The 19,592-nt window shown below is 39.0% G+C and overlaps 1 protein-coding gene across 1 annotated transcript; it reads left to right on the top strand.

The window, feature by feature from the left end:
• The first annotated feature begins 14,321 nt into the window (after positions 1–14,321).
• LOC112639179 lies at positions 14,322–16,207 on the top strand. Its single transcript, XM_025412430.1, has 2 exons — positions 14,322–14,494; positions 14,614–16,207. Exons 1-2 carry the CDS (start codon positions 14,322–14,324, stop codon positions 16,205–16,207), a joined length of 1,767 nt encoding a protein of 588 aa, XP_025268215.1.
• Positions 16,208–19,592: the final 3,385 nt, after the last annotated feature.

Genomic DNA, 19,592 nt, shown 5'->3' with positions numbered 1-19,592 from the left:
ATAAATTATAAATTATATATCGGTTAACTACTTTAATAAACAAACAGTTTAAAGATGAAAAAAATCTTTTTTTCTAATAAAAAAAACAAACATTGAAAAAAATATTTTTTAAAATTATTTTTTAAATATATTATTAAGAAATATATATTATTTAAATATATTTCTTTATTATATTTTTTTGTTAATATAATGAGAAAACTAAAGTTTTTGCATTTTTAATTTCTCTTTTTTTTGAAAGTAATTTTAATGAATTAATGAGATATTTGCAGCAAATTAAATATTACATAAATCGAATTATTTTCAGTTAGATACATAATAAACAGTTTTATTATGCATTTAATTAAAAATTATCTGAATTATATCATATTTAGTATTTTAATCGCAAAAAATCTTAAAAGATTAAATTACTTTAGAAAAATTATTTTCTGAAAAAGAAAATAAATTAAAAATATATAAATTTTTTCTTATTATATTAAAATAGTAACTATATTTTTAAAAATTGCGAATTGTATTTTTGTATAATAAAGACAATTCACATTCAAGTTCAATTTTTTATTTGTTTTTGGAGAATTTAATTAATATAAAGTAATAGCTATATAATTATGTAAATATGTAGTCAATTAGAGTGCAATCTACATTTAAAATAATTAGTTTAAATCTATCATCTAAAAAATGAAAAATAATAAAAAATCAATTTGTAACAATCAAAATCTAAAACCGTTAGATATCTGAAAAAAAAAAACAAAATTTGAAAAGAACAAGACATGTTTGATTTTATAAAAAAATGTTCTCTTTTTCTACTTACATTTCTACAACAATCATTGTAATGAAAAGTTCGACACAAAATTGGAATATCAGCCTATTATAATAAAAAATATTTTAAAAAATCAAGCATATATTGTTATGACTACAATATATTGTTTATAATTACATTGTTTCCATGTTTTCGGATTAGAAGAGAAGAATCAACAATAACGTTTAACAAATCTCAAAATTAGATATTTTAAGGCGTACGATTCAAATCGAACTATTACATTCGAAAAATGATCCAGTTGATCTTATGTTTTGTTTCAAATATTTGTTCAAATGATTGTCTTTTTTTTCAAAGAATTAAATCTTTGTTATTTGGAGAAAAGGGAAGGAAGGAGAGAAAAGACAGAATTTTATATAATCTTCAACACAAGGTGAGTAAAAGAATCATATTCACTTTTTGCATCTATATTATTTGTAATTCTTATACTGACTAAAACTTAAATACGAGATATATAATTCATTAGTGTGTCGCTATATATACAGGGAGTCCCATTCTAAAGGACCCACTCAAACATCTCAGAAATACTATGTTAAATCGAAAAATGTTTCAAACAAAAGTTGTGTAGCCTCAAGGGGACCATAAGATGGTGACAATGATTTGACTTTGGAAAATCATTTGAAGGTCATGTGAAGGTCAACTTTAAAATCTTAAATTGAAACCTCCATTTTTTATATAATATTCTTGTAGCTGACCTCGAGAGCTTTCCAAAACACTATAATTAAATGTTTTTCATTAAGTACTTTTCGAGTTATAAGACTTGAAATAATATCTTAATTTTACATAAATCGCAGTATATCTAGTATATATCTAGTAAAATATTCATTTTTCGATTATCTTGCCTTAATACTTTTATGTACAAAATAATGAGGGAAATCAATTGGTGTAAAAAAACACATAGTTGTTTCAAAGAAAAAAATATGTAATTGTTAATTGCAAATTATATATTTTTTCTTAAAAATAACTATGTGTTTTCTTTACACCAATTGATTCCTCTCATTATTTTGTACATAAAAGTATTAAGATAATTGAAAAATGAATATTTTACTAGATATTTTACTATTACGGTTTATGTAAAATTAAGAAATGATTTTAAGCCTCATAACTCGGAAAGTACTTAATGGAAACTAATTTAATTATAGTGTTTTGGAAAGCTCTCGAGATAAGCTATAAGAATGTGCAAAAATATACAGGGTGTTCCATTTAAAAAATTCAAGGTGATCTACAAATAACCCCCAAGGTAAGTTCAAGGTCAAGTTCAAGGTCACCAGATGATAGTACTTTACGAGCCCTACAATTTTTGTTGGAGTCATTTTCCGTGAAAGTGCGTTTTTTTTTAGATAATAGGGGGGTCCCACACTTTTCGAATACCCTGTATATAGTGTTCCAATAATATTTAATATTTGGTCCTTATTTTCAATACAATTCTGTGTTTCTGAATATTGCAAAATTTTTGTACTAAAAAGTTTTTTAAAAGCACGCATAAACTGTATAGGTGTCGGATTAAAGCAATTGCCACCTTGTTGTCTTATAGTGCCAAAAAAATTTTCTAAACAATCCTGATTCATTCTACGTGTTTGAAGAAAAGGAAAATTACAAGATTTTAATTTATCCCATAATGCATTATACTTCTAATAGTGATTTGCCAGGATTTCAAGCATTTAACTTTAACATGCAAACCGTTGGCATTATAAACATTAATATGTTCTAAGAAAAATAGCATTTCTTTTAAATATTTAATTTGTTTTTTACTCCCAGTAAAATTTTTTCCATATTCTTTTGGACTATTTACAGTTGAGGAATTTAGTAGTCAAATAATTTATCGAAATGATCTATTAAATCTATAGTGCCAACTGCTTCACTTGGAAGAAAACCGCAAGACATTTGTGTGCACATACCAGCAGCTACTCGATTACTGAATACTTGGACAGCATATTTTACCTTCATTCTTTGAAAATTATTCGGTTCAATATGATATTTAGATAATTTAGGAGCCATTTTCATCCATTGTTTAGAGTCTCTCTTGTAAAATTCTACAATATGAGCCTATGATGCTGTTTTATTATTAAATTTAAAATCATATTTTAATAAATTGTTACGCGTCGCTTTGATTAAGTGAGGTGTATCAAAAATATAAGATATTTTCTCTTCATTTACTAAAAAGGTAGAATTTTGTGTTGAAATGCCCAATTCTCGAGATAGCTGCATAAAATTAGACCCCATATTTGTCACTAATGCATGCCCCAAATAGCATGCATATCCAAAAGATGTCCAGGTATCCAGAAAATATCTTTGGGCGATTAGACATCTTCAGGATGTCCTGTTAATATCTTTTGGACATAGGATGCTATATCGGGCACTATAGCACCACAATTTCGCAATTTTATTATAATATTAAATAATATATCTCTCAGAACGTTGCTCCGACATGTCTATCAAACAACATTCTATAAAACAATAACAAACAGGAATCTCCCAATTTCCTGCTATATTTCGTGCCATTACAACTAGTGCACTTTTTGCGGGTTTAGATAATTTCTCATAACCCGTATTTTCGAAACCTATTATTTCATCCCGCGATACATTGTAAAATAAATGAGCCTTTAAACTCATTTCATGTATGCATAATATATAATGTTTTTCAATAGATGCAAGTGATTTTAATTTTGAAGTTAAAGCGTTAAAAATTTTATTATTAACCCGGTATAATATTTCAGGAATTAGTGAATAATTGAAGCGAGCCCACCAAAGGCAAAGCAAATTTTTTTATTAAGTTTTTATAATTGCGCGGGCTACAAAAATATAAAGATAATGCAAACTTTTTAAAATTTATATCTTCTCCTATGTTTATTTTTTGTAAAAGCATCGATCTGAGCAGTTAATAATTTTTCAAAATTTCCCGAAAATAACTTACTGCCTAATTTGCGAATAATATTTACGTCGCTTTCTTCTTCTGCCGATGTCCTCTTCTGCTGCATTAATTTCTTTTTTAATCGTCGAACAGTCTGTTGCAATTTCTTGTTTTGCTTCTTTAGTTTCAAAACTCTTGATTTTAGTTTCTCTTCTCGACTATCCTTCGATGAAATTTTTATTGCAGGATGTACCCAGATAACCAAATCTGTTAGAACAGATTTTCGTCAAACACCCATTACAAATTTTAAAGGCAGAAAGACGACAGTTTGCATAGAGGAATTGATATGTTCAATCATGTTACCAGCATGTCAACAGACGTACAAAAAAATCTGTTTCACATAACTGGACAACAGATCGTCAATAGAAATCGAGCAGAACTTGTTGATATAATTGACGACACATTGATGGCAGAAACCGAGCAGGATCTGTGCTGTGTAATTTTGACAGCAGATTGGTAACAAAAATCGAGCAGGATCTGCGCAATGAAATTTGATATCAAATTGTCGGATAGAGCCTGCTGATGTCGCGGGCCAAGGGGGACGTAGAACTGACCAATTAACTGGCAGGATAGCAGCGGCTGATTGGCCAGTTTTATGCTCCCCTTGCCCCACAAGAGGGGCCAAGGAACGAATCGTTGTCGCGGAATGTAACTAACGGCACATTAATGGCAGAAACCGACCAGGATCTGTATGGTGCAATTTTGACGGCAGATTGATAATCAAAACCGAGCAGAATCTGCGCACACAATCTCTGATAGCAGATTGACGGCAGAAACGGAACAGGGTTTGCATGATTCAATGCAGTTCCTTCATTTACCGCTACGTGAGCTGTACTTTCTCCTAATCTAATTTCTGTCAGAAATATATATAAAGTCGCGAATATGAATAAGACTAAAAACATAGTAATTATCATTTTAATTTCTATCACTTTAATTTCTAATATCTGATACAAACAGAGATCTGATACAAATGAGATTCAGAATATTAAACTGATTGGAATCAATATGATAAATGGAAAATTATTCATGTACTGCCTATTTGAGACATAAAGCAAAAATTTAATTCTAAATAAATTACATCTCCAGTTTTACAAGTTACATTTACTTTTATCATTTACTTTATTATTAATTTAATTAAATTGAATTAGTTCTTCGCTATATCAGATATAACTATAATATATATTACATTAACATATATTATGATATAACATATGACATTTATGTCATTTTAGAAAAAAATTGTAATTAACTTGCCGATAATATTATTATTTAGCACCTGTAATAATCAATTTTGTTGCATTTATATAACATTAATAAAAATAAGCCCAAATTTTGTGCAGTTTCTGCTGTCAATTTGCCATCAGGTTGGATGCGCAGATTCTACTCGGTTTCTGCTGACAATCTAACATCAAATTGCACGCGCAGATCCTGCTCGGTTTTTGCTGACAGTCTGTTGACAAGTTATGTTTTACAGACTCTGTCGCCAAAACAAAAGCTTAATGCAGACACAGATGGCTACGGTTCTGGTGTGGGATTCTGAATTTGTTGCCAATCTGCTGCCAACCTGCTAACATTTCGCTTACTGGGGTCATCAGTTGGGGTCTGCAGTTGTCAGTAATCGTATCCGTAATTATTAATGGTACTTTATTTTTTCGCGATAATTTGTTTTTCTGACAGGATTCGCATTTGGCTATATATCATCTTTTGTTAGACCTTTCCAATTATGTTGTAATCGGATTCTTTTAATTGTCCGTTCAATTCTTTGATGTTCTCCTATAGGTACATCTTGATATTCTGTTAATATTTGCTTTTTCTCTTCCTCTGTATATATTTTTGCATTATCAGTGTTTGCTTCTTCTTCCTCTTCTTCCTTTTCTATTAAAACGTCTTGGTCCTCATTCTTTTCCGTGGTCCCGGTATCGCGTTGCGACTTAAGGCGTCGGCATTCGCGTTTGCTCATCCGGCTTTATGTATAATTTCATATATTTCATTTCATTTCATTCATACTCTTGTGCCCATGTTGGCATGCTAGCTTAATAGACGTGACGCGTGACGCTGCTCGCTCCTCAATATCTCAATATATGCTCGATATGTTTTTCTGTTACAGCTTTTCTTTATGTTTTATATTTTTGTTACAATTGTGTGGTAAATATGTATAAATATGTATATATAAACGTATACTATATTTAAAAAAAAATATATATAATATATACAGGGTGTCCCTAAATTCGCGCCCACGGAGTACAAGGCGTGATACTTTAGGCTAAAAGAAATAACTTTTTCCTTTAGCAAAATTGCGTGCGATAAGTAGTTTTTGAAGGAGAGCAGGTTGAAGTAAACCAATAGGCGTTCTGGTGTAAGTGGCGCTCAGGGCCGGCGCGCGCGCTTCGCTCACTTGTATCAAATTCTTGACTAGTATTTACAAATAATGTTAAAACATTAATGCTTTGTTATAATTAGTTTACTATGAATTTATTTTTATCTTAGTTATGATTTTATTTTAATTATACATATAATTAGTTAGATTATACTTAAGACTCAAATAATAAGAATCAACTTGAATACTGAACCGTGATCTTTTTCCATATTGTATTCTTTAAAAAGTGAATAATTAACAAAATAAATATTGCTTTTATTTCTTACGTAATAAAAGATAAAAGAATGTCTGATTTCGTAAATCTATCTGAAAATAGAGACAAATGTAAATAGTAATGTGCTTTGCGAGCTAAACGCGTTTCTATTCTTCTAAATTTTTTTCTTTTTTCATCATTTTCTTACATTTTGAAAAATTTTCTACATTTTGAGTCTTAAGTATAATCTAACTAATTATATGTATAATTAAAATAAAATCATAATTAAGATAAAAATAAATTCATAGTAAACTAATTATAACAAAGCATTAATGTTTTAACATTACTTGTAAATACTAGTCAAGAATTTGATACAAGTGAACGAAGCGCGCGCGCCGGCTCTGAGCGCCACTTACACCAGAACGTCTATTGGTTTACTTCAACCTGCTCTCCTTCAAAAACTACTTATCGCACGCAATTTTGCTAAAGGAAAAAGTTATTTCTTTTAGCCTAAAGTATCACGCCTTGTACTCCGTGGGCGCGAATTTAGGGACACCCTGTATATTATAAACATACATATTATTTATCTCGATATATGCTCGATATGTTTCTCTCTTACAGCTTTTCTTTATGTTATATATGTATACACACACACACACACACACACACACGTTTTTTGTGATATATTTAATATAATTAATTTTTTTATATTTAAAATAAAAAAAAAATTATAAGTGGCGACTGTCCATATCACCCATGAAGTATCACCAATGGCGCGTTAGGTTTTTTTATGTGGACCTTCGCCTGAAGCCCTATTATTACCACATTCCATTATTTCGTCATATTTTACAAGTATGGTGTCTGTTATATAGACAATATATTTTTCATTATTCTAGTTTTTTCAAGTATGGTGTCTGTTAGACAGACACACACGCACACCACACACACACACACACACGACACGCACACGCCCACGCACACCACACACACGCACACGCGCGCGCACACGCACACGCACACACACACACACACACACACACACACACACACACACACAAGATGTTTTTCATATTCTTGCTTTCTGCAAGTATGGTGTGTTAGACAGACAAGATATTTTGTACAAGCGTAATGTCTTTAATAAATTTATTATTAATGAGAGGAGGGGCCAGCTATGTCAATATCTGCAGCATGTAACCTTAAAATACTTTTATTTTTCTTAGTAGCAGTAGTATATAATTTATCCGCTGACATAAAAGATAAATGCTTTTTATCAATTTTTATTTTTATAGCTCTTTCGCCCCTCGAATTTAATGCCGATTTAAATACACAAATAGCATTAACAGTAGTTGACGAAAAACTGTTACTTTTTTTTCGTTTTTAAATTATTCAAAAGGGAAAACATTCTTTCTGGATCGACATTTGAATTTGGAAGAAATCTTATAATACTTATAACATTTGTTAAATTGGGATATTTAGCAAAATTATTATGTCGATTTTGTAAAATATTTTTCCACATGCTGTCAAAATTTAATTTGGAAAAGCTTTGTTTTTCTTTCATTGTAAAATCTAATGGTAAAGCAATCCATTCTTTTTTTAAACCATTTTCATCAAAACCGCCGATAGCTATAAAAGAAATCATTGAATGATGTTTCTCTATTATTAAATAATCTTATATATGGTCGAAAAACTTGTAACTTTGATAAAAATATGTTATTTATAGTAATCTTTTACGAATTTCTTCCGCAGCAGTCACATAAAATGTTAAACAATTCTCTCGGACAATATTAACTATATTTATGTGATCTTTCAGCGTTTAGCAATTCGTTTAAATATTCTTCACATTCTGTTTCCAAAATAATTTCACTCGTATTTTTTCGATTTTCTTTTAATGAGAATACAATGTTTGTAGAAAATGGTTTTAAATATACTTCTTTTAAAAAATTTCGACAGATTTGAAAAAGAAAGTTTATAGATTTAGGATGTAATAAATAAATTCTTGTTTCTAATGCTTGAAAAAATGTATTAAAGAAATTCAAAACGTATTTTAAAAACAGAAAATAAGTTTTCATCTCTACTTGTTCATGATAGACAATAGATATTCTCCAGTATTTGTTTTTTCACTCACAATCATTTTAGTAAGAAAGTATTTAATTGTATCCCAAGATTTAAGAAGCCTTTCGATACATAAATAGTGCGAAAGCCAGCGTGTATCACATAATTTCAATATTTTGCGATTTGTTTTTTGGAAACATTCGCAAAATTCAGGAAAAAGAGCCGAACGTTTTGGACTATTATTGAGATAAGTAGCAATTTTTTTTAGAAATTCCTCGCAATATGCAGGCATTTTAGAACAAGCAGCATGCGCTGATAATGCGGAGGAATGACATTGGGCATGAAAATGTTAGTAAATGTGGGCATATTTCTTCTAATTTTTTTTTAAACGATAAATGTTTTCCTGTCACAGATGCATTATCGCATGATAAAGCTACGATATTTAAAAACGGTATCTGTAATTTCCACATTTCACATTACAACATTTACATGCCTGAAACAACTTTTCTGCACTTGAATCTGTGGCATCAATATCGATTAATTTAACTAATTGTGAGCGAATATCTAATGTCTCTGAATCAACGTATCGAACAAGAAAAGTCATCCATTTATTATTTGTTATATCAGATGTTTTGTAAAAATTGAAAATTTTGTATTCTGAATTTTATTGACGACGTAATATGTTTCGACCAAGCACAAAACATTTGTAATAATGTTTTTACATCTTGTTCGGCTCATGCTCATGCTTTTTAACACATTAGGATCTTATCCTATATGTTGAAAAAAACTGAGGATTTCTTTGCAGTTTGATGCGAAATATTTTTATCAGCAATTAATACAGCATATCGAATTTCTGCTATTTTCTTTCGCTCTTCAAACGACAAAAGTAAATCATCTACTACGTTTATATTTTTGTTCGTATTCTTTGTTTCTGTTTTAATTTTACATATTTCTATATGTGCTTTGAATTCTGCGTGACGATAAATTTTCGACAAATCAGCAACCATGGATTTATCACAAAATGAACAAAAAAAATAAATTTACGTCATGTGACACTTTGCGTAGTCATGGCTTAAATAATTCAATATCTAACCATTATTCTTTAAATTTACATTTTTCTGATATTTTTTTTCTGAATTTTTATTATCAGTATTTAAAGATGAAGTATTTTCTTTAATATTATTCTTATGACTCACAGAATCCACATGTCTCAAAACATGTGTATTGCACGAAATATTTTTATTACATATTATACAATGATACAAGCTCTTATCAAAAGATACTTTACGTATCCAACATTTAATTCGATCATCATTGAGCTAAGCCTCTGAAAAGCTTCACTTAGATTTTTTTTTAACTCATCGCACATTTTTATGAAATAAAAGATAGGCAGAAACAAAGAATTAAAAAAGAGTGAATAAAAAAAGATAAAGACTAAAAAGGATAAAGATATGTAGGAATTTTAAATAATTAAAACACATAATCGGGATTGTGATAGTTTCTTGAACATCAAGATTTCACAAGGCACGTATAAAAAAATACGTTTACTCGATATACAAGGCGACAAGATTATCTGAAAACACCGCGAAACAAATGAACGGTATAAAACAAATGAAACGGCATGAAACAAATGAACAAAGTGTGCTTCATTCTCAGTACACGAAAAGACGAACGGCAAGACGAACTTGCGCTGAGCGTCAACATGTCTCGTAAGTAAATCATTATTTGTAATAAAATACTAAGAAATTTTCATGTTTTCAATTTTTCTAAATTTTAGAGGAACTTAATGCGGAAATGGGCACACTCGCTCTACAAGAGCGCAATATGCAGCAGCTGATACAACAATTGTTGCATCAGTAACAATTGATACATCAGCAGCTGTAATTATATATGCTACAGTAGCAGCAACAGCAGCAGCCACCGCAGCCGTCGCAGCCGCCGCAGCCGCTGCAGCAGCAAAATAGTATATTACTTTTTTATATATTTAAATTATATTTTATCAAATTATATACACACTCGCAAAAAAACGGGCCACTAAATTTTAACACAATTTTTTCACATTCTTAAATAGCGATAAATCAGCAAAAAATCATTATATCAAGATAAAACAAAGCTCAAATTAAAGCTTGAACATTTCTCTTAAAAACCAAATTTGAATTACAAAAAATTTTTTATAAAATGGTGGACGTTGACGATAGCTTTCGAAAAATGGGAAACAAATTTTTTTTTTAAACTATTGCGTTGCTCAGGAGAATCTACATGCTAATACACAAATGTATAAGTTTTGAAGCTCATTTATTTCCTAACAAATCCATATTTTGAACAATTTTCTACGACCTTTTTTACTAAAGTTATACCGTTTTAAAGAAAATGTTGCAAAATGGGACTTTTCTTGTAAAATCTGCAATTCAACAATAAATTATCGAGAAAAACTTTTTCAATAAAAGAAATTAAGTGTAACTCGACCCAAAATGCTCCATATGGTTGGATTTAAATCTTGTGTGAGTGTGTGCGTGTTCATATGCATTTACGTGTATCCTGCTTTTGGCATTATCCAGGATCAACGACGTGGACGTGGCAAGAATCTGATCCTATGTGTGTGTGTGTGTGTGTGTGTTCGCGCGTGTGTGTATGTGCATGTGTGTGTGCGTGCGTGCGCGTGTGTATTTAATAATGCGTATTGCCTCCTTTTCCATTTATAAATCCTTCGATTTGTTGGAGAATATTGTTAATCAAATTTCTTCCTGTTTTAAATTGTTCGATTCTTTTTGCAAAGCGTTGCGGTGAAAAGACCCATTTTACAACATTTTCTTCAAAACGGTATAACTTTATTAAAAAAAGTCGTAGAAAATTGTTCAAAATATAAATTTGTTAGGAAATAAATAAGCTTCAAAATTCATACATTTGTGTACTAGCGTGTAGATTCTTCTGAGCAACGCAATTGTTCGAAATTCATAATTATTATCGCGATTTGAAAATTCGATCAAATAAAATCCGCATTTTTCTATTATAAAACCCGAAAATTCGAATTTAACAGGCATCGAGAAACTTCTCGAAAAAACTATTTTTGGCAAAAACCCGACCGTTCGAGTTATCTCTCGTTTTTTTCGGTACTTAAGAAACGCTCGGTATAAACAATTGACAATAACATTGTCAACCGTTGACAATAGCTAGGCCACAAAAGAGCATGCGCGCCCATACGTCACGATCAGCTGATCGCCAATCAGTTGATCAAAAAAGACCGTGCGCATGACAAGTGCGAAAATCTTAACTTTTTGACCTCATCGGCGGCCAATAATGCGCGGCGCCCTGAGGTCACCGCTAAAACCGAAATTAATTGGTCCACGTCGCAACGGGCCCAAAATCTCGCTCGCAATATAATGGGCACCGCGCGTGGACCCGGCGAAGTCTCGCACTTTACGCTCTTAGTACCGATTATTCGCTTTGTTCTACCGCTATACTCTAAAACGACCGCTATTTCTCTTGGACATTCGCTATTTCTCGGCAAATTCGCAGATTAAACCGCACACGACGACTGCTATCTCTTTCGGACTTTGATTATCCGCACGTTTCCAACACTCAATTCGCTACGCCGCTCGCGAAATCGCGCACGATAACCGCTTCGCTTCATTGTACCGCTCGTTTTTTCACTCTGGATTGTCATCACTGCACTGAACACTTATCACTTTTATTCTTGACTTTAATAAAGTTTGTCCTTTGTCTATCGGAGTCAAATGATCTTTTCACTGACGACCTTTCACTTTCCACATTTCACCGCCGGACTCGCTCGCGAACATTTCTGGTCCTTCGAGCCGGAGTATTATCATCATCATCCGCGTCCGCTGCTTCGTGAGTGATCCTCTCAGTGTCGTGCAGTTTTGTGGCGTGCAATGATCTCTGAAAACACAAGAAGAACATTGTGCATGAGTATTGACGTTAAGGTATTGCTGGAGGCGCAGCACGACATCCACGGTCGGATCTCCCGCGCCGTGGATAATTTTCGGAAGATGGGCGTGAGCAACATCACCCGCGACGCCATCCAAGCCCGCATCAGCATCCTGGACAACCTCTGGCAGAAACTGGAGGCCCAGTATGAGCTCATTCAAGTAGCGCTGAAAGACCGGTATCAGGAGAGTGAGTACGCTGTATCCAATTTTATCGAAGTCGCGGAGAATACTTACGTGACGCAACGTAGCACGTTGACCGGCTACGCTGAAAAGCTCAAGGGCGAGACGCCCGTTGCGGCCAAAGGCGAGCCGAATCAGGAACAGGCTCCTAAAACCTCGTTGCCGCGCATCAAGCTTCCGACGTCTTCGGGATCGTACAAAGAGTGGCCGTCCTTCCGCGACCTCTTCCTATCGGTTATCGGGGGGAATGCGTCAGTCTCCGACATCGAGCGCTTTCACTACCTCCGGTCTTGCGTCAAGGGGGCCGCTGAAAAATTAATCAAGTCATTAACAGTGACCGGTGACAATTATCATCGCGCTTGGTCGGTTCTGTGCAAACACTTCGAGAACAAAAGAGAGCTCATCCGTTCTAATTTCGCTGCGTTCACCTCGGTTCCCAAAATGAAATGCGAATCCGCGGAGGAACTCGGTCGCATCCATAACGCCATTACGACCGCAGTAAACGCGCAGGAGAGTATAGGGAGGCCCATCAACTCCCATGGCATGGATCTCCTTAATTTCCTCGCTATCGAGCTCTTTGATTCGCGCACACGGATGGAATGGGAGTCCTCGACCTGCGACTCCACTGATCCGCCGGATCACGACACTCTCGTCAACTTCATCGCCAAGCGCATTCTTACGCTAAATGCCGCCAAGCCGAGATCACCGTTGAAGAACTCCGAAAGTACGTCCCGAACCGCAAAGGCTCACTACGCGAAGACCGGATCCGATCACTTGAAGTGCGCACTGTGTCAGGGAAAACACGCGCTTATGCACTGTAACGAATTCAAGGACAAGCCCGCGATCGACCGAAGGTCCTTTATGGAATAGGGCAGACTGTGCTATAATTGTCTTGGGAATCATTTGATTTCCAAATGCCAGTCTGTAAAGACCTGTCTAACGTGCAAGAGCAAACATCACACTACGCTGCACGACGCGTATGTTTCGTCCTCGTCCAACGAAGTAAGCGCTCTATCCGCGATGCACTCCCGCGTCTGACCGCAAGACGATCCTCCTCGTGACCGCCCGCGTGCACATCATTAACCGCGCCGGGGATCTCCATCCAGTTCGAGCGATGCTCGATCAAGGCTCCGAGGTGTCGATCATCTCCGAGGCGCTGGTCTAACGCCTGAGGCTTCCCCGCTCCTCGGTGTCCATCATCGGCATCGGCGGAGCTCGATCCGGGTCAACCCGCGGCAGGGTGTCGCTCAATCTCTCCTCGCCGGTCACAGGAGCCAAACTTAAGGCCGTCGCCTTTGTGCTACCCCGCCTGTCGGCGTATCAGGGTTCCGCGGTAAACAACCTCGCCTCCTAGCCTCATGTCCGTGGTCTTGAACTCGCCGACCCCAGATATCAGGAGCGCGATCCGGTCGAGTTATTGTTGGGCGCCGAAGTTTACTCGATCATCCTGGAAGTCGACCTTCGCAAGGGTGGTCCCCAAAAGCCCGTCGCCCAAAAAACCGCCTTGGGATGGATCCTGTCAGGAGGGTCCAGCTCGGTGTCCTTCCAAGGTCTCCGCAGTTTCCTGCAGTGCACTGTAAATCAAGAATTAAACCAGCTTGTGCACAACTTTTGGGAACAGGAGAGAGAATTGTCTCCCCCGGTTGCACCTACGCCAGAGGAAGAGGAGTGTGAAACCTTCTTCACTCTTACTCACCAGTGGACAGCCTCCGGAAGATACGTCGTACGTCTCCCATTCTCTTCCTTGCCAACGTCGCTGGATGAGACGCGAAAACCAGCCGGAAGCCTCTTGAACGCTATGGATCGTCGGAAGCAGAAAAACCCTGAGTTCGGTGTCCGATCGAGAATTCATGCAGGAGTATGAGGACCTGAAACATATGAGTCCTGTGAATACGGTCGGCACCGCTGGATGTTACCTACCTCACCATGGAGTCCTCCGCCAGTCCAGCTCCAGTACTAAGCTTCGCGTTGTCTTCAACGGGTCACAACGCACCACCTCCGGAGACTCCTTCAACAAGCATCTGTTTATCGGCGTCAACTTACTGCCAGCACTAGCTGACGTCCTTCTCCGCTGGCGCCGGCACCGCTTCGTGTTCGTCACCGATATTGAAAAGATGTTCCGGCAAATACTCGTCCATCCAGAAGATCGCCGCTTCCAGCGGATACTCTGGCACTCAAGGGCTTCCGACAAGAATTCGAGCTGAACACCGTGACCTACGGGCTCGCCTGCGCTCCGTTCCTCGCCGTCCGCACACTTCGCCAACTAGCAGCAGACGAAGAAGCGCGGGGCCCGAAGGGGGCAGCCGCTCTGCGCCGTGACTGTTACATGGACGATGTAATTACTGGATCGGACACCTTGCGCGATGCGGTCGCTTTACAGACGGAACTCCGAGAGCTTTGCACGGCGGGCGGGTTTCCACTGCGGAAATGGGCCGCCAATAGCGAGGCAATCCTTGAGGGAGTTCCTCAGAATCATCGACTCCAGCAGGCGCACCACTCCTGGGAGAGCGAGGTGCACTTCATCTTAGGCCTGCGCTGGCATCCCGCCAGCGACGTCTTTTCTTTCTCGATCCAGCCTCGAGTCTCTGGGGGATACACGAAAAGGCGAGTCCTAGCGGAAACGGCGCGGTTATTCGACCCTTTAGGATGGCTCGCCCCCGTTATTATCCGCGCCAAGATACTAATCCAATCAGCGTGGTTGAGAGGGCTGGATTGGGACACTCCGCTCCCAACGGAGGACGCGCAGTCCTGGCAGCGCCTTCTCTCCGAACTCCATTTACTGGAGCGCCTCCGAATAAGGCGCTGGCTGGGCACTATCCACCAGGGCCCGCAGATCGAAATCCATGGGTTCGCCGACGCGTCCGAGCATGGTTTCGCGGCGGTCGTCTATCTTCGCGTGGAGAGTGCCGACGAGACGTCCATACACCTACTGGCGGCTAAAAGCAAGGTCGTATCAATAAAGCCCGTGACGCTTCCACGGCTAGAACTCTGCGCTGCATCCTTGCTGATGAGACTTGCACAGCACCTCCGGTCTTCGCTCAACCTACCATCGACATCAGTATACCTCTGGTCCGACTCCCGAGTCGTCCTCCACTGGATCAAGGGCCATGCATCACGGTGGAAAACCTACGTGGCCAATCGAGTGTCGCTGATTCAGCAGCGGCTCCCCGAAGCTCAGTGGAGGCACGTCCCTGGACAAGATAATCCCGCCGATTGTGCATCCAGAGGCATCACACCAAGGGACCTGTTGAACCACCCCCTTTGGTGGAACGGCCCGGCCTGGCTGCTCAAGGATCAGTCGCTATGGCCGGACAGTAACGACCAGACATCGATAGAAAACGCTCCTGAAACAAGAATGACTGTATTAGTCGCCACCAGCAAGGACAGACCGGAGCCGGAAATCCTCCTCCAGTTTTCAACGCTGCATAGGCTCTTACGTGTCTCCGCCTGGTGCCTTCGTTGGCGCCGAACTTCTCGCCACTCTCCCAGCACTGCACTGCTCCCGGGCGAACTCGACTCCTCTCTCCTCCGTTGGCTTAGGGTCGTCCAGGGAGTCCACTACGCTGCTGAGCTCGCCGCCGTGCGGGAGTCTCGTCCAATGCCTCGCGGCAGTCACCTGGTCAGACTGCACCCCTTCATCGACGACGAGGGAATCCTGCGTGTCGGTGGTCGCCTGAAACACGCAATACTGACCTACGATGAGCGGCACCCCATGATAGCACCGCCCACTTCATGACTCACCAAGCTCATAGTGGAATCTTGCCACCGCCGGACGCTGCATGGAGGCACGCAGCTCACTCTGGGGCTCCTGCGCCTCCGCTTCTGGGTTCCGCAAGGTCGAGCAGTGGTCAAACGGATCCTGCACCGATACGTGACTTACACCCGCTGGCGAGCCAACACTCCACAGCCTCTCATGGGCGACCTCCCTCGAGAGCGAGTTACTCCTACTCGTCCCTTCTTGAGAACAGGAGTCGATTACGCTGGCTCGATATTAATCCGCACATCCAAAGGGCGTGGACATCGAGCGCACAAGGCGTTCATAGTTGTATTCGTTTGCCTTTGTTTTAGAGCGGTCCACCTTGAAGTAGTTTCTGACTACTCCTCAGACGCTTTTCTCGCCGCCTTCCGCAGGTTCGTTTCCCGCCGAGGACTGTGCGAGGAAATGTACTCAGACTGCGGGACAAACTTTATCGGAGCGGACAGGCAACTTCGAGAATTTTTCCGAGCATCTTCTTCCGACGGCCGTCGCATCTCTCAGGCAGTCACCAAGGAGGGTATATCCTGGCGCTTCAACCCCCCTAGCGCACCACACTTTGGAGGGCTCTGGGAGGCGGCGGTGAAGTCGATGAAACATCACCTGCGACGAGTGATAGGAGAGGCTACGCTTACCTTCGAGGACATGAGTACTCTTCTGACTCAAATCGAAGCGTGCCTGAATTCATCATCACTTATCTGACTATCAGAGACCTGTCCGCATGATCGGGCATCTCCTCATAGGCGCCCCTCTACTGGCAGTTCCAGAGCCTTCATCGGCCGAACGGTCACCAAACACGTTGTCGCGGTGGCAATTACTCCAGCGAATGCGCTTCTGGCAGTGATGGTCCCAGGAGTATCCACGCCTTGGCATCTCGACCAAAATGGCTCAAGGCCGAACTCGCTCCGGAGATCGGAGCTTTGTGCCTCGTCCGTTCGGAGTCTACTCCACCTATCCGATGGCCTCTCGCGCGTATCATCCGGTTACACCCAGGAAGCGACGGCACGGTCCGCGTTGTGACCGTCCGAACATCCACTTCGGAACTCGTTCGGCCGATCGTAAAGCTCGTCCTTCTGCCGGGAGTCAAGGAGGCCCACACGCCCGCGGACGAGTAGCATTCTCGAGCGTTATTCTCCCCGCGTAGCGTTTTCGCGCTTCTCTGTACATATTGTAATATAATGCACTTCCCTTCGCTTGTATATATTGTATATTTTCTATGTCAGCTGTCTGTCACTCATTCCGCGATTTCACCGTGTGCTTTCACTATCACTCACTCACTATCACTCACTCACTATCACTCACTCACTATCACTCACTCACTATCACTCACTCACTATCACTCACTCACTATCGTTACGGAAACCTTCGTCGATCATTGCGCTTCACATTGTACGATTTTCCATCCTTTTTCACCACTGTAGAAATTTCACTCCATACCGCATTACTCATTCTCGCGAGAGACTTAACGAAACTGTTCAACACGTGTCTTCTCATTACGTCACACATTCCCTTCATACATCGCGATCAATAGCTCATCAATGGAACAGTACGCGACACCTGTCCGCATCCGCACACACTCACAAATTTCGTCATGTAATGACGAGGCGGGCGGGATGTTCGAAATTCATAATTATTATCGCGATCTGAAAATTCGATCAAATAAAATCCGCATTTTTCTATTATAAAACCCGAAAATTCGAATTTAACGGGCATCGAGAAACTTCTCGAAAAATCTATTTTCGGCAAAAACCCGACCGTTCGAGTTATCTCTCGTTTTTTTCGGTACTTAAGAAACGCTCGGTATAAACAATTGACAATAACATTGTCAACCGTCGACAATAGCTAGGCCACAAAAGAGCATGCGCGCCCATACGTCACGATCAGCTGATCGCCAATCAGCTGATCAAAAAAGACCGTGCGCATGACAAGTGCGAAAAACTTAACTTTTTGACCTCATCGGCGGCCAATAATGCGCGGCGCCCTGAGGTCACCGCTAAAACCGAAATTAATTGATCCACGTCGCAACGGGCCCAAAATCTCGCTCGCAATATAATGGGCACCGCGCGTGGACCCGGCGAAGTCTCGCACTTTACGCTCTTAGTACCGATTATTCGCTTTGTTCTACTGCTATACTCTAAAACGACCGCTATTTCTCTTGGACATTCGCTATTTCTCGGCAAATTCGCAGATTAAACCGCACACGACGACCGCTATCTCTCTCGGACTTTGATTATCCGCACGTTTCCAACGCTCAATCACTTCGCTACGCCGCTCGCGAAATCGCGCACGATAACCGCTTCGCTTCATTGCACCGCTCGTTTTTTCACTCTGGATTGTCATCACTGCACTGAACACTTATCACTTTTATTCTTGACTTTAATAAAGTTTGTCCTTTGTCTATCGGAGTCAAACGATCTTTTCACTGACGACCTTTCACTTTCCACATTTCACCGCCGGACTCGCTCACGAACAGCAACAGTTGAAAAAAATAATTAGTTTCACATTTTTCTTCAACTTCCGCCATTTTATAAAACATTTTTGTAATTCAAATTTGGTTTTCTTGGTTTTTAAGAGAAATGTTCAAGCTTTAATTTGAGCTTCGTTTCATCTCAATCTCAGTGATTATTTGCTAATTTATCGCTATTTAAAGATGTGAAAATTGTGTTAAAATTTAGTGGCCCGTTTTTTTTGTGGGTGAGTGTATATATATATGCATTATTATAATTTATTTATCTTATTTTTCAGAAAACAATCTAAAAAAGAGGAGGTAGCCAGTCCCGTGCCCCGTGGTATGCCTGGCGGAACCCGGGGTATCAGGGGCGGATGGGACGCCCAAAATAATGGAGACAAAAAACTGCTTGCAGTCGCCGAGTAATTATCGTCGCATTGTCGCGTCGTCGCGTCGTCGCGTCGTGTAGTCGTAACGTGTCCGCGCGTGTTTCTTTCATCGAGTGATTTTTAATCGCCATCAGTTATTATTCGACAGTGATTAGTGATAGTCATTAGTAAATTTCTCGTCTGGAGTGAATAAATAAATGTAACTACGTTAAAGTTTATAAAAGAATGCAGTTCATGAAAGAAGAAAAACTTTCAGTTAATAATTTAGTGTGGATTTCTGTCTTGTGCAACGTGATATCTACGTTAAATTTGAGAACGTACGATCTATCAGAAAATTCATTTCTCTTTCAAGCAATTACAGCAATACATCAGAAGTCATCGAACAAGGTAATGATAACTATTTTTTGACGTCATGTGAAAACGGATCTCGGGAAGGACAGAGGGTAGAGAACCTCTAGGAGAGAGAATGGACAACTGATCAAGCTTCTTCATGATTGGCTGGCAGAAAATGTATCAATTTTAGCTATTG

This window comes from Camponotus floridanus, unplaced genomic scaffold (assembly GCF_003227725.1).
Source record: "Camponotus floridanus strain SB8 unplaced genomic scaffold, Cflo_v7.5 scaffold108, whole genome shotgun sequence".
In the NCBI taxonomy this organism is placed as follows: Eukaryota; Metazoa; Arthropoda; class Insecta; order Hymenoptera; family Formicidae; genus Camponotus; species Camponotus floridanus.
This window is presented reverse-complemented; position numbering and strand designations above follow the sequence as displayed.

What these genes read in the sequence shown, in the direction of transcription:
- LOC112639179 (XM_025412430.1), top strand. Translation starts at nt 14,322, where the DNA reads ATGCAGGAGTATGAGGACCTGAAACATATGAGTCCTGTGAATACGGTC. An exon ending in GACTCCTTCAACAAGCATCT is followed by an intron (nt 14,495 to 14,613) that starts GTTTATCGGCGT and finishes TCGTCCATCCAG; the next exon opens with AAGATCGCCGCTTCCAGCGG.